Source organism: Plodia interpunctella, chromosome 19 (assembly GCF_027563975.2).
Source record: "Plodia interpunctella isolate USDA-ARS_2022_Savannah chromosome 19, ilPloInte3.2, whole genome shotgun sequence".
Classification (NCBI taxonomy): Eukaryota; Metazoa; Arthropoda; class Insecta; order Lepidoptera; family Pyralidae; genus Plodia; species Plodia interpunctella.
This window is the reverse complement of record NC_071312.1, coordinates 155,569-168,982: the sequence shown is the minus strand read 5'-3', so window position 1 is coordinate 168,982 and position 13,414 is coordinate 155,569. Positions and strand designations below refer to the sequence as shown.

The 13,414-nt window shown below is 56.4% G+C and overlaps 1 protein-coding gene across 1 annotated transcript in view; it reads right to left on the bottom strand.

Moving 5' to 3' along the window:
- LOC128678469 (dystrophin, isoforms A/C/F/G/H-like) overlaps nucleotides 1–13,414 on the bottom strand; it is a 455,052-nt gene that overhangs the window by 422,308 nt on the left and 19,330 nt on the right. The window contains exons 8-45 of the mRNA XM_053760046.2: nucleotides 13,137–13,285; nucleotides 12,648–12,821; nucleotides 12,412–12,516; nucleotides 12,176–12,280; nucleotides 11,940–12,044; nucleotides 11,704–11,808; nucleotides 11,468–11,572; nucleotides 11,232–11,336; nucleotides 10,996–11,100; nucleotides 10,760–10,864; nucleotides 10,524–10,628; nucleotides 10,288–10,392; nucleotides 10,052–10,156; nucleotides 9,816–9,920; nucleotides 9,580–9,684; nucleotides 9,344–9,448; nucleotides 9,108–9,212; nucleotides 8,872–8,976; nucleotides 8,636–8,740; nucleotides 8,400–8,504; nucleotides 8,164–8,268; nucleotides 7,928–8,032; nucleotides 7,687–7,796; nucleotides 7,456–7,579; nucleotides 6,943–7,155; nucleotides 6,439–6,646; nucleotides 6,001–6,179; nucleotides 5,662–5,889; nucleotides 4,932–5,183; nucleotides 4,500–4,647; nucleotides 3,641–4,390; nucleotides 3,236–3,378; nucleotides 2,888–3,094; nucleotides 2,220–2,400; nucleotides 1,534–1,702; nucleotides 955–1,096; nucleotides 599–751; nucleotides 232–357 (exon numbers count right to left, since the gene is read on the bottom strand). Of these exons, the coding sequence (XP_053616021.1) occupies nucleotides 232–357; nucleotides 599–751; nucleotides 955–1,096; nucleotides 1,534–1,702; nucleotides 2,220–2,400; nucleotides 2,888–3,094; nucleotides 3,236–3,378; nucleotides 3,641–4,390; nucleotides 4,500–4,647; nucleotides 4,932–5,183; nucleotides 5,662–5,889; nucleotides 6,001–6,179; nucleotides 6,439–6,646; nucleotides 6,943–7,155; nucleotides 7,456–7,579; nucleotides 7,687–7,796; nucleotides 7,928–8,032; nucleotides 8,164–8,268; nucleotides 8,400–8,504; nucleotides 8,636–8,740; nucleotides 8,872–8,976; nucleotides 9,108–9,212; nucleotides 9,344–9,448; nucleotides 9,580–9,684; nucleotides 9,816–9,920; nucleotides 10,052–10,156; nucleotides 10,288–10,392; nucleotides 10,524–10,628; nucleotides 10,760–10,864; nucleotides 10,996–11,100; nucleotides 11,232–11,336; nucleotides 11,468–11,572; nucleotides 11,704–11,808; nucleotides 11,940–12,044; nucleotides 12,176–12,280; nucleotides 12,412–12,516; nucleotides 12,648–12,821; nucleotides 13,137–13,285 (5,756 nt within the window). The remainder of the gene's footprint in view (nucleotides 1–231; nucleotides 358–598; nucleotides 752–954; nucleotides 1,097–1,533; nucleotides 1,703–2,219; nucleotides 2,401–2,887; nucleotides 3,095–3,235; nucleotides 3,379–3,640; nucleotides 4,391–4,499; nucleotides 4,648–4,931; nucleotides 5,184–5,661; nucleotides 5,890–6,000; nucleotides 6,180–6,438; nucleotides 6,647–6,942; nucleotides 7,156–7,455; nucleotides 7,580–7,686; nucleotides 7,797–7,927; nucleotides 8,033–8,163; nucleotides 8,269–8,399; nucleotides 8,505–8,635; nucleotides 8,741–8,871; nucleotides 8,977–9,107; nucleotides 9,213–9,343; nucleotides 9,449–9,579; nucleotides 9,685–9,815; nucleotides 9,921–10,051; nucleotides 10,157–10,287; nucleotides 10,393–10,523; nucleotides 10,629–10,759; nucleotides 10,865–10,995; nucleotides 11,101–11,231; nucleotides 11,337–11,467; nucleotides 11,573–11,703; nucleotides 11,809–11,939; nucleotides 12,045–12,175; nucleotides 12,281–12,411; nucleotides 12,517–12,647; nucleotides 12,822–13,136; nucleotides 13,286–13,414) is intronic.

The following is a 13,414-nucleotide window of genomic DNA, read 5'->3' as shown; positions in this document are numbered from 1 at the left end:
CTTAATGTTTCGGCTAGTACATAAATTTGAAATGGTCTAATGACCATAATGGTGAAACATAAGCTACCGTAGGCGGACTACAGCTAAGTTATCATAACTAAGAAACAACTTTTCTCTGTAAATAGAAAAGAAAAATCTTCATAATTCTAACTACGTTAAATTTCAAATATAATTGTTCCATCATCTGGATGAAACCTAGTGAAAAGGCAAATACAGATAAAATAAGCTGACCTCGACATCCCTCTCCCCTCGGTCCTCCAGGACGCGGTGGATCCACTCCTGCAGGTTGTCCACCGCCAGTTCGCAGCGCGCCGCCTCGCGGGCGCTTTGCTCCAACGCCTGTGTGCGCGACAACGCCTGCAAACACATGGCTCTCAACCACCACACACTGCCATACCAACTTCTCCTAAATACAGACACTAACTAGACACACCCAACCATCTGTGAAATCAGAACTAAAGCTACCGAATCAAAACTAAATCTGTACACCCGTGTACAGGTTTACCCGTATACAGATAATACACAAAGATCATTAAAAAAATATATCTCATTTATTTTGTTAAGAATTTTAGGTGCTATTAAATAGAAGTAGCACTACCTGTTGCTTGAGATCCTCCCAGCGCTGGCTGACCGCGTCGATCTCGGCCTGGATCCAGTTCGGCATGATGTGCGCATCCACCAGCTGTTTGCCGATCACCTGGATGCGGGACATGCGCTCCTCGCTGTGGTTCTGGATGTAATTCTCCAAGTCCTGGGGGAAAGTGAGTCAATGCAGACCGATAACCACGTATCAGAAATACTGGTTCGTCCGATGGCTAATAAAAGAGAGAGTTTTTATAACGATCAGTTGGCATACGAACCATTTCTAACGCACAGTTTAGTAGGTAGCTTTTAGAACAATTTCGCTTAAATATGAAACTTGTAAGTAAATCGAAAGGCATAAAGCGGACTCACGTAGAGCTCGTCGTGTATCTCCTCGGCGTCGGCGCGCGCGCAGGAGGCGGCCAGCCGGCGCTGCAGCCCGTCCAGCCACGCCGCCTCCTGCGTCAGCCACGCGCGCAGCTCGCCCCACTCCAGCCACGCCTCGCACACCACCCTACACACACACCACACACCACACACTCTTACTCTATACACATTATATCAATGGTCCATAACGTTTTCACTGCGCGGGAATAAATATTCAAAACTAGCTTTTGCCCGCGGTTTCACCCGCATGAGTCATTTTGCGAAAGCGGAACACAAACTTTCACCTCCCCATAATAGTCTGTTGGGACTTCAAAAAATCTACCCCATGTTTGAACGGGATTCTTTAACTATATGCGTACCAAATTTAATCAAAATTGGTCCAGCGGTTTAGCCGTGAAAGCGAAAAAAACAGACAGATAAACTGACAAGATAGACTGACAGACTTTCGCATTTATAATATAAGTATGGATTTTAAAGGAAAGTTACAAACGTACCCATGTAGAAAACGATGCGAAAATCCTATTCGGTGGTAAATTTACAATAGAGCAGATCCGGCCTACTCACTTGTAGCGCTCGTAGACGCCGTGCGTGACGTCATTCCAGCGGGCGTTGAGCTGCGTGAGGCGGCGCGCGAGCGCCAGCGGCCGCGGGCTCGCCTCCCCGCTCTCCGCCTCCCCGCCCTCCGCCTCCCCGCCCTCCGCCTCGCCGCCTGCTTGCAGCAGCAGCTCGTTGCCTAAACATAACCGTGTTTTGTCACCCGTGTTTTGTCAACCGTGTTTTGTAAGTATATCCCCATGGCTTAGCAAAACGTCAAACTTAACCAAGAGGAATAAAATAAAACACTGGAAGACGTTGGGACGCTTTCAATCACGCTGTTGTGTGGTTGAAAGTGACCTGTAATCTTGGTCTAGGTCTCGTAAAACCAGATTGAATGGAACACATTTTGTAAATTGAGATTTAAACAACGTTAAACACAAACAAAACCGCCATTTCGTCTAAGAATACAGTGAAAAAGCAGTTCTGTATACATGGAGTGTTCGTCAATTGTCGATCTTTGTGAAATTTGGCACCAATACTAGATAGGTATAATATGGTCAAAGGTCAAAAAAAACAAAGAAAATGTTGCTTGTTGCTTTCCGCGGTGTCATGGCGGACTAGCGAAAAATAGCTAAAATTTCTGGAATTATTCGACTTTTCTGTAATAAAAATTAAATTATTTATGCTTGGCATATACAAAGAAAACTACTGACCAGCTTCATTAAGGTCCCTGAAGTCCTGCGTCCGATCGTCGCACTTGTCCTTGAGCGTCTGAAAGCGTCCCTTCATCTGGTACAACTGAGCCGAATCCGCGATCTGGCACTCCGCCTCCAAGGGAAGCTGCGATTCCAGCTCCTTCAGCCACTGCTCCGTGTCCGAGATTTGGCGGAATACCTGACGAGTCACGGTAACCGTAGCAATAATCATTGTGTTGTGTTGTTTTTGTTATTTGAAAACCCATCGCTACACAAACACACGGTCCAATGTTTTTCCAAAAACATGTGTTATTATCAACATTCTTCCACAGATATAAAAACATTACATCATTAGTCACACAAAATGTATGTACTTTCGACTATTAAATAGCAGGTTTGGCCAGTTTTGTAGATGACATTCGAAATTCAAAATAACAAGCCACAAAAATTGAATTATTTTATTTTTTTAAATGGCCAGTTCCGTAAATGGCATTCTAAATTCAAAATAACAAGCTGGAAACATTTAACGCGCGCAGTTCTTTAAGTGATATTCTAAATTCAAAATAACAACCCGATCTTGTGTTCACCAATGTCTACTAAGCACAGCTTTCGGTTCAGCGCTAATCCCCTTTCGCTGAATGTGCTTGCAGAATAAATATACAACATGTTGTTCTGATCTGACTCACCGCTTCAGTTTTCTCCAGCGTTCGGCGAAGTTTTTCATTCAGCGCTAGCTCCCGCTCGCTGGAGCGCTGGAATCGCTTGCGAGTATCGCTGTATTCCGCTTCTATCGACTTACGAATGCTTTCTTCGCAGTCCTCTGTGATTTTCTCCTTGATGTCCGCAAGTGTTTGCAGTTTATTATCGTGAATTGCTTTTTCTTCGTGGAGTTTCTGCAGTAGTGTGAATTATTTTTAGACACATCATAAAAATTTGAATAGTTTTTTTTATAGGAAAACAAATGACGAAAATGTACGCAAGAAAAATTTTATTACATAGCCAGTAATACCATAGCTCCAGAGCGATCTACGTACATTACTCTGATCCAGCAGTCTGTCCAACTGATCGACATCTCCCACGGGAACCACCTGATTGTTGTCGACGAAGCTGTCAGCGGCTGTCAACCAGTTCTTTATGGATTCCAGATCCTCCTGGAATTGGCCCAAGAGTTCCAGACCTGAAAGGAAATTTATTGAGTCGAAGATTCCACGCCTTGAGTTAATTAACATACAATATTTAATCTAATAAATGGCTTGACAACTACCGTGCGTAGTACAAAAAAGTAGGAAAACGAACCCTGAGCTCCGACGCTCAACGGCGAAAGAAGAAACCAGGAAAACGCTCATATGAGAGATTTAATCTCATAAATATGTGTGTGCGAATGAACTCTTAACTTCGTAAAACAAAACGTAACATAATTTATTTATCAAAGTAAATACCTCTTTCCAATTTATCGATCTTTTTATCTAGAATAGTCCTCGTATCCTCGAATCTCGTGACCAAGTCGTCCACACTGCTTCTCAGGTTCAGATCCTGCACGCTGCCCTTCTCGTACGTATCTTTTCTCTCTTTCACAACTTCATCACAAGTGTCTTGTAGTTCGTGCAACTTTTGTCTCAAAACTCGCAATTCTTCTAGCTTTGATTGCACGCGCGTCTTCTCCGCCAATTCTGCGTGTTCAGAAATGACTCTTCCCTCCAGATCTCTCAAATCTTCTTGCAATTGCTTGAACTTGTCTACATGTGCTTCCCTTCTATCCTTCTTCTTGTTTAACGCCAACTTGATCTCAACTTCCCGCGCGCTGAGATTCGTCAGTAATGATTCGTATTCGTCGTTCGCTCTTTTCGAGTCTGCTTCTATCTCGTCTTTGTGCGATTTCGATATCGACTTCGTTAGTAATATTATCGATTGTGCGTTCAACTCTTTTAACTTCATCTCCATTTGTTTCACATTTCTGATTTTATTCCTGAGATGAATCAACTGGTTGTTAGTCGGGGGGTCGGTTAACATCTTGTCCTTCCAGGTCTGTATTTCGTGAAGATCTTTTTGGAAGGCGTGTAGGTTCCTGTAGAAGGCCTCCTTATCTTCGAGCAGGTTGAGAGTGTTTCGTATGTCGAGCGACGTTCGTTGTATTTGTTCCCATCGTTTCTTCAGTTCGGCGATGCTGTTCGCGTGTTGCTTTGCTTCTTCTGAGGAATTAATGAACATTTCAGTAATTTATAGTGAACCAACTTGTACATTTATAGAATTCAGCGTAAATAATATATGTATTTACGGATCAATTTAATATGTAAATACCTGCGAGGCCGCTGTCGGCCAGGCGCCGCTGGATCTCCTCCACGTTGGCGAAGTCGGCGCGCTGCAGCTCGATCTCCTTCTCGATGCGCTCCAGGACAGAGGGGATTTCTTTGCGTTTCTCACTCTTCTGTTCCAGCTTTTGTTTACACTGAAATAGGAATTGAATTTCGTAGGAGCTATTTTTATTTTTTGTGCAACAAGTAAGTTAATTAGTTACACATATTCAATATAACCTGCTAAATTACTAAACTCTAACTTGTAGGTCGTCGTTTTAATTTAAATAGATGAAACGTCAAGAGTATCGTTACTCCGACGTTTCATCTATTTATAATTATATAAAAATGTTATATTTAAATGGTGTTGTATCAAAATTTACGATCAACAGGACTAGATGCAGATTGTTTAAACTTGCCTCAGCAAAGTAACACTCACCAAATCCAAATCCCTCTCCGCGTTGCTGGCCCAGGTGTCAAATACCTTATACCCCACTTGAAAATCAGCTACTGTTTTTTCTTCCTCTCTCTTTTCACTCGGAGACCTCAACCTGGGCTTCTTGTTGGCGGCGTGTGAGGGGCGGACAGAGTCTCGCGGCGGGGAGGACTCTGGCTGGAGCGCGGTGGTGTGCGACTGCGGGCTGGACTCCGTCTGAGACTCGATGTCGAACTCGAAGCCCAGCTCGCGTATCTGACGCAGGTTATATGTTGACAATTAAGAATTTAATTTACAATTATTAATTTATTATGAATAATCGTCCTGTGTATGAACTGATTGAAGGTGCACACGGTCGAGCTTGCGGCGATATCAGTCGATAGGTTCACGTCACATAGAGGGCAGGGTATAAACAAATCACGGCTGACCCTTCAAAAATTTAAGTTTATTTTTAAGCTGATCCCGGGCATCACAATACCGAAAGAAACCGGGAACATACGTATATAAGAAAGAGAGCAAGTTAGACATTTGCAAATATTTTTCTAAATTACTTTTATTTAATCCTAATCCTAACTTCGTAACTATAATTCTGTTTAAGCAATGTTTTTCAGATTTTGCAAATGAACATAGGCACTTTATATCTTGGAAAAATAAATGTTCCCAAGGGAAATTTAAAGAATCAACAATGTAGTTATGTTTAGTATTTATTTTGGTGTATGCAACTGAGCCTCACCCGGTCGGCCTGCACGCGCGCGATCTCCGCGAGCGCCTGCAGCCGGTCGTGCAGCGCCTCCGCGCGCTCGTCCTCCCCTCCTCCCTCCTCCCCGCCTCCCTCCGCCGCCTCCTCCCCGGCCAGCGCCGCCACGGCCGCGCCGGCGGCGGCCAGCGCGCGCCGCAGCCGCTGCAGCTCCGAGATCCGGCCCAGCACCGCGCCCACCTCGCTCACGGGGTTCGCTTCCATCTGCGAATACAACATTCACGACCTTGCTAAATATAGTCAAATCCACATTTCCGACGTCGACTCGAGCGAATGCTTCGAAGCGAATCTCGTCGGCCGCTGTCGAGCGCTGACCTGTTTGAGCTGCGTCTCCATCGCATCACAATCGCGCAGCAGCTCGGCGTATCTCGCGTCCAGCGCCGCCCAGCGCTCGCTGAGTTCCGTCAAGCGCTGCAGCTGCTGCTGGGTCCACTGACACGTATGCGACCAGCGTTCTCCTAGAGCGCGAAGTTGATCTTCAATCTCTGTCACCGCTGCAATAGAAAGAAAAACAATTACTAAAGTAAGTAAGTAAAAGCAATAGAACTATCTTATGTTCAAATCATGTCTTGTTTCCCTACATAAATTTCCGACGTTTAGTCTCGTTCTAGAATTGAACCACTTCATATACGTATATATATTACGAGGCGACTCTGCAATACAAGAGGGTCGACGTCAGACAGGCACCGGTCGTAAAAGGAACTCGGACATAACTCGGCAAGAGAGAGTAATAGACAAAATAAGAACAGCGACCGTTATCAGCGGTGGCCTCGTCGTCGACGACGACGACGCAGTCGGCGAGCGCGTCGACGCTGGGCTGCTGGCGCCGCAGGTCGCGCTGCAGCGCCGCCACGGCCGCCAGCTGCGCCGCCAGCCGCGGCCGCGCGCCCGACAGCGGGCCCATGCGCGAGATGCGGTCCTCCGTCTGCGTCAGCCAGCGCCGGAACGACTCCAAGTGCTCCTGAGATATTTACACACATTTCAATATGACTTCTCCAAGATGGAGATCTCTCGGATGCTGGGCCGCGTGCCGGTTTTATTAATCGCTTCCTAGGTAAATCTATATTCATAATTTACAAGCGTAGATGACATATAGAAACGCAGAGATACATTACAGAACACTGAATAAATAAAAATATAGAATAACAGACTATTTCTTTGCCCATATGTTGTTTTAAATAATAAATAATAATAACAAAATAAATGAGTAAAAACACAATAGTAAGAGGCTCGAGTGGTGCAATGCTGAGCAGCTACCTGCTGCTGGCGCATGAGCTGGCTGTGCTGGTCGGCCTGGCGCGCCATGGCGGCGCGGCGCAGACTCTCCCAGCGCTCGTTGAGCAGCCGCATCTGCAGCCGCACCTCCGCCGCCTCCTCGCGGCTCAGCCCGCCCTCCGCCAGCAGCCGTCCGCCCTCCTCCAGCACGGAGCCCACGCGCCCCTGCTGCTCCGCTAGCTCCAGCAGGAAACTCTGCGAATGATTTCAATTTAATTACAAAACCAGAAATATGGGAAGAAATAGAAGTGCTAAATACTAGTTTTACGTTATCGAATCACACTGAAAGATCTTAAATGTCGTAAAACTTACGCCTTTGTACTGGCATGCAAGACCTGTAAATAAAGTTTAAAATAAATGTTATTTTTTGTATCATTTTTCAGTGTCGCCTTATTTGAGACGTTAGAAAGGCGTTGACAATCGGGAAAGCAGGACGCAGCTATATGCTGTACCTCCAGCAGCCACGCCGGCGCCTCCTCCAGCTGTATGCCGTACCTCGTGCTGGTGGAACTGTTGCCGCAGCTCAGGCAGCAGCCGCGCGGCGGGCGCCCGCTGCAGCCGCTCCTCCGCCTCCAGCAGCCACGCCGGCGCCTCCTCCAGCTGTATGCCGTACCTCGTGCTGGTGGAACTGTTGCCGCAGCTCAGGCAGCAGCCGCGCGGCGGGCGCCCGCTGCAGCCGCTCCTCCGCCTCCAGCAGCCACGCCGGCGCCTCCTCCAGCTGTATGCCGTACCTCGTGCTGGTGGAACTGTTGCCGCAGCTCAGGCAGCAGCCGCGCGGCGGGCGCCCGCTGCAGCCGCTCCTCCGCCTCCAGCAGCCACGCCGGCGCCTCCTCCAGCTGTATGCCGTACCTCGTGCTGGTGGAACTGTTGCCGCAGCTCAGGCAGCAGCCGCGCGGCGGGCGCCCGCTGCAGCCGCTCCTCCGCCTCCAGCAGCCACGCCGGCGCCTCCTCCAGCTGTATGCCGTACCTCGTGCTGGTGGAACTGTTGCCGCAGCTCAGGCAGCAGCCGCGCGGCGGGCGCCCGCTGCAGCCGCTCCTCCGCCTCCAGCAGCCACGCCGGCGCCTCCTCCAGCTGTATGCCGTACCTCGTGCTGGTGGAACTGTTGCCGCAGCTCAGGCAGCAGCCGCGCGGCGGGCGCCCGCTGCAGCCGCTCCTCCGCCTCCAGCAGCCACGCCGGCGCCTCCTCCAGCTGTATGCCGTACCTCGTGCTGGTGGAACTGTTGCCGCAGCTCAGGCAGCAGCCGCGCGGCGGGCGCCCGCTGCAGCCGCTCCTCCGCCTCCAGCAGCCACGCCGGCGCCTCCTCCAGCTGTATGCCGTACCTCGTGCTGGTGGAACTGTTGCCGCAGCTCAGGCAGCAGCCGCGCGGCGGGCGCCCGCTGCAGCCGCTCCTCCGCCTCCAGCAGCCACGCCGGCGCCTCCTCCAGCTGTATGCCGTACCTCGTGCTGGTGGAACTGTTGCCGCAGCTCAGGCAGCAGCCGCGCGGCGGGCGCCCGCTGCAGCCGCTCCTCCGCCTCCAGCAGCCACGCCGGCGCCTCCTCCAGCTGTATGCCGTACCTCGTGCTGGTGGAACTGTTGCCGCAGCTCAGGCAGCAGCCGCGCGGCGGGCGCCCGCTGCAGCCGCTCCTCCGCCTCCAGCAGCCACGCCGGCGCCTCCTCCAGCTGTATGCCGTACCTCGTGCTGGTGGAACTGTTGCCGCAGCTCAGGCAGCAGCCGCGCGGCGGGCGCCCGCTGCAGCCGCTCCTCCGCCTCCAGCAGCCACGCCGGCGCCTCCTCCAGCTGTATGCCGTACCTCGTGCTGGTGGAACTGTTGCCGCAGCTCAGGCAGCAGCCGCGCGGCGGGCGCCCGCTGCAGCCGCTCCTCCGCCTCCAGCAGCCACGCCGGCGCCTCCTCCAGCTGTATGCCGTACCTCGTGCTGGTGGAACTGTTGCCGCAGCTCAGGCAGCAGCCGCGCGGCGGGCGCCCGCTGCAGCCGCTCCTCCGCCTCCAGCAGCCACGCCGGCGCCTCCTCCAGCTGTATGCCGTACCTCGTGCTGGTGGAACTGTTGCCGCAGCTCAGGCAGCAGCCGCGCGGCGGGCGCCCGCTGCAGCCGCTCCTCCGCCTCCAGCAGCCACGCCGGCGCCTCCTCCAGCTGTATGCCGTACCTCGTGCTGGTGGAACTGTTGCCGCAGCTCAGGCAGCAGCCGCGCGGCGGGCGCCCGCTGCAGCCGCTCCTCCGCCTCCAGCAGCCACGCCGGCGCCTCCTCCAGCTGTATGCCGTACCTCGTGCTGGTGGAACTGTTGCCGCAGCTCAGGCAGCAGCCGCGCGGCGGGCGCCCGCTGCAGCCGCTCCTCCGCCTCCAGCAGCCACGCCGGCGCCTCCTCCAGCTGTATGCCGTACCTCGTGCTGGTGGAACTGTTGCCGCAGCTCAGGCAGCAGCCGCGCGGCGGGCGCCCGCTGCAGCCGCTCCTCCGCCTCCAGCAGCCACGCCGGCGCCTCCTCCAGCTGTATGCCGTACCTCGTGCTGGTGGAACTGTTGCCGCAGCTCAGGCAGCAGCCGCGCGGCGGGCGCCCGCTGCAGCCGCTCCTCCGCCTCCAGCAGCCACGCCGGCGCCTCCTCCAGCTGTATGCCGTACCTCGTGCTGGTGGAACTGTTGCCGCAGCTCAGGCAGCAGCCGCGCGGCGGGCGCCCGCTGCAGCCGCTCCTCCGCCTCCAGCAGCCACGCCGGCGCCTCCTCCAGCTGTATGCCGTACCTCGTGCTGGTGGAACTGTTGCCGCAGCTCAGGCAGCAGCCGCGCGGCGGGCGCCCGCTGCAGCCGCTCCTCCGCCTCCAGCAGCCACGCCGGCGCCTCCTCCAGCTGTATGCCGTACCTCGTGCTGGTGGAACTGTTGCCGCAGCTCAGGCAGCAGCCGCGCGGCGGGCGCCCGCTGCAGCCGCTCCTCCGCCTCCAGCAGCCACGCCGGCGCCTCCTCCAGCTGTATGCCGTACCTCGTGCTGGTGGAACTGTTGCCGCAGCTCAGGCAGCAGCCGCGCGGCGGGCGCCCGCTGCAGCCGCTCCTCCGCCTCCAGCAGCCACGCCGGCGCCTCCTCCAGCTGTATGCCGTACCTCGTGCTGGTGGAACTGTTGCCGCAGCTCAGGCAGCAGCCGCGCGGCGGGCGCCCGCTGCAGCCGCTCCTCCGCCTCCAGCAGCCACGCCGGCGCCTCCTCCAGCTGTATGCCGTACCTCGTGCTGGTGGAACTGTTGCCGCAGCTCAGGCAGCAGCCGCGCGGCGGGCGCCCGCTGCAGCCGCTCCTCCGCCTCCAGCAGCCACGCCGGCGCCTCCTCCAGCTGTATGCCGTACCTCGTGCTGGTGGAACTGTTGCCGCAGCTCAGGCAGCAGCCGCGCGGCGGGCGCCCGCTGCAGCCGCTCCTCCGCCTCCAGCAGCCACGCCGGCGCCTCCTCCAGCTGTATGCCGTACCTCGTGCTGGTGGAACTGTTGCCGCAGCTCAGGCAGCAGCCGCGCGGCGGGCGCCCGCTGCAGCCGCTCCTCCGCCTCCAGCAGCCACGCCGGCGCCTCCTCCAGCTGTATGCCGTACCTCGTGCTGGTGGAACTGTTGCCGCAGCTCAGGCAGCAGCCGCGCGGCGGGCGCCCGCTGCAGCCGCTCCTCCGCCTCCAGCAGCCACGCCGGCGCCTCCTCCAGCTGTATGCCGTACCTCGTGCTGGTGGAACTGTTGCCGCAGCTCAGGCAGCAGCCGCGCGGCGGGCGCCCGCTGCAGCCGCTCCTCCGCCTCCAGCAGCCACGCCGGCGCCTCCTCCAGCTGTATGCCGTACCTCGTGCTGGTGGAACTGTTGCCGCAGCTCAGGCAGCAGCCGCGCGGCGGGCGCCCGCTGCAGCCGCTCCTCCGCCTCCAGCAGCCACGCCGGCGCCTCCTCCAGCTGTATGCCGTACCTCGTGCTGGTGGAACTGTTGCCGCAGCTCAGGCAGCAGCCGCGCGGCGGGCGCCCGCTGCAGCCGCTCCTCCGCCTCCAGCAGCCACGCCGGCGCCTCCTCCAGCTGTATGCCGTACCTCGTGCTGGTGGAACTGTTGCCGCAGCTCAGGCAGCAGCCGCGCGGCGGGCGCCCGCTGCAGCCGCTCCTCCGCCTCCAGCAGCCACGCCGGCGCCTCCTCCAGCTGTATGCCGTACCTCGTGCTGGTGGAACTGTTGCCGCAGCTCAGGCAGCAGCCGCGCGGCGGGCGCCCGCTGCAGCCGCTCCTCCGCCTCCAGCAGCCACGCCGGCGCCTCCTCCAGCTGTATGCCGTACCTCGTGCTGGTGGAACTGTTGCCGCAGCTCAGGCAGCAGCCGCGCGGCGGGCGCCCGCTGCAGCCGCTCCTCCGCCTCCAGCAGCCACGCCGGCGCCTCCTCCAGCTGTATGCCGTACCTCGTGCTGGTGGAACTGTTGCCGCAGCTCAGGCAGCAGCCGCGCGGCGGGCGCCCGCTGCAGCCGCTCCTCCGCCTCCAGCAGCCACGCCGGCGCCTCCTCCAGCTGTATGCCGTACCTCGTGCTGGTGGAACTGTTGCCGCAGCTCAGGCAGCAGCCGCGCGGCGGGCGCCCGCTGCAGCCGCTCCTCCGCCTCCAGCAGCCACGCCGGCGCCTCCTCCAGCTGTATGCCGTACCTCGTGCTGGTGGAACTGTTGCCGCAGCTCAGGCAGCAGCCGCGCGGCGGGCGCCCGCTGCAGCCGCTCCTCCGCCTCCAGCAGCCACGCCGGCGCCTCCTCCAGCTGTATGCCGTACCTCGTGCTGGTGGAACTGTTGCCGCAGCTCAGGCAGCAGCCGCGCGGCGGGCGCCCGCTGCAGCCGCTCCTCCGCCTCCAGCAGCCACGCCGGCGCCTCCTCCAGCTGTATGCCGTACCTCGTGCTGGTGGAACTGTTGCCGCAGCTCAGGCAGCAGCCGCGCGGCGGGCGCCCGCTGCAGCCGCTCCTCCGCCTCCAGCAGCCACGCCGGCGCCTCCTCCAGCTGTATGCCGTACCTCGTGCTGGTGGAACTGTTGCCGCAGCTCAGGCAGCAGCCGCGCGGCGGGCGCCCGCTGCAGCCGCTCCTCCGCCTCCAGCAGCCACGCCGGCGCCTCCTCCAGCTGTATGCCGTACCTCGTGCTGGTGGAACTGTTGCCGCAGCTCAGGCAGCAGCCGCGCGGCGGGCGCCCGCTGCAGCCGCTCCTCCGCCTCCAGCAGCCACGCCGGCGCCTCCTCCAGCTGTATGCCGTACCTCGTGCTGGTGGAACTGTTGCCGCAGCTCAGGCAGCAGCCGCGCGGCGGGCGCCCGCTGCAGCCGCTCCTCCGCCTCCAGCAGCCACGCCGGCGCCTCCTCCAGCTGTATGCCGTACCTCGTGCTGGTGGAACTGTTGCCGCAGCTCAGGCAGCAGCCGCGCGGCGGGCGCCCGCTGCAGCCGCTCCTCCGCCTCCAGCAGCCACGCCGGCGCCTCCTCCAGCTGTATGCCGTACCTCGTGCTGGTGGAACTGTTGCCGCAGCTCAGGCAGCAGCCGCGCGGCGGGCGCCCGCTGCAGCCGCTCCTCCGCCTCCAGCAGCCACGCCGGCGCCTCCTCCAGCTGTATGCCGTACCTCGTGCTGGTGGAACTGTTGCCGCAGCTCAGGCAGCAGCCGCGCGGCGGGCGCCCGCTGCAGCCGCTCCTCCGCCTCCAGCAGCCACGCCGGCGCCTCCTCCAGCTGTATGCCGTACCTCGTGCTGGTGGAACTGTTGCCGCAGCTCAGGCAGCAGCCGCGCGGCGGGCGCCCGCTGCAGCCGCTCCTCCGCCTCCAGCAGCCAGGCCAGCGCCTCCTCCAGCGCGGCGCCGTACCCGCCCAGCTCCGCCGACGCACTCGTCGCCACCGACAGCGGCCGGCTAGCTGTCGTCTATACGAAACATAATGAGATAATTTACTCAAATCTTAAACTTATTAACTCAAATTATGGTATTCAGTCCGTGGACAGTGTTATAGGCGTACAAGTAAAAATACTTTAAACTACATTGTACTGTTGTTTATTGTCCCAAATAAATAAATATAAAATCATCGTCTAGTCGAGTGTGTTATTATTGGTATTTATTCAAGTAGCACTTATTAATCGCGCGTTTAAAGACCGAAGAAACGATTAAAACGAGCTCATAGTTTTTATCCTAATGACTTCTAGAAGACCAGACCATAGACACGAGAGAATGAGTATATTTACATCAGATGGCGCTAAAGCCGATGGCGTGGTAGGCTCGGAATGGATGCTCTCGATGTCCCCCATGTCCTCTCCGGAATGAGGCAACGATTGGAACAGACACATCAGGTACATCATGATCGACTTTTTATCCGGGTGCGGTGTGTTCACGTCTGGAACAAAGTTTACATATTGCAATCAATGAATGGCAAATGTTCTATATATCGAATAACGGTAAATGTAATGTGTATGGTAATAGCGCTCTATTTTCAAATTTAATATAATTTTTAAAACGAACATAC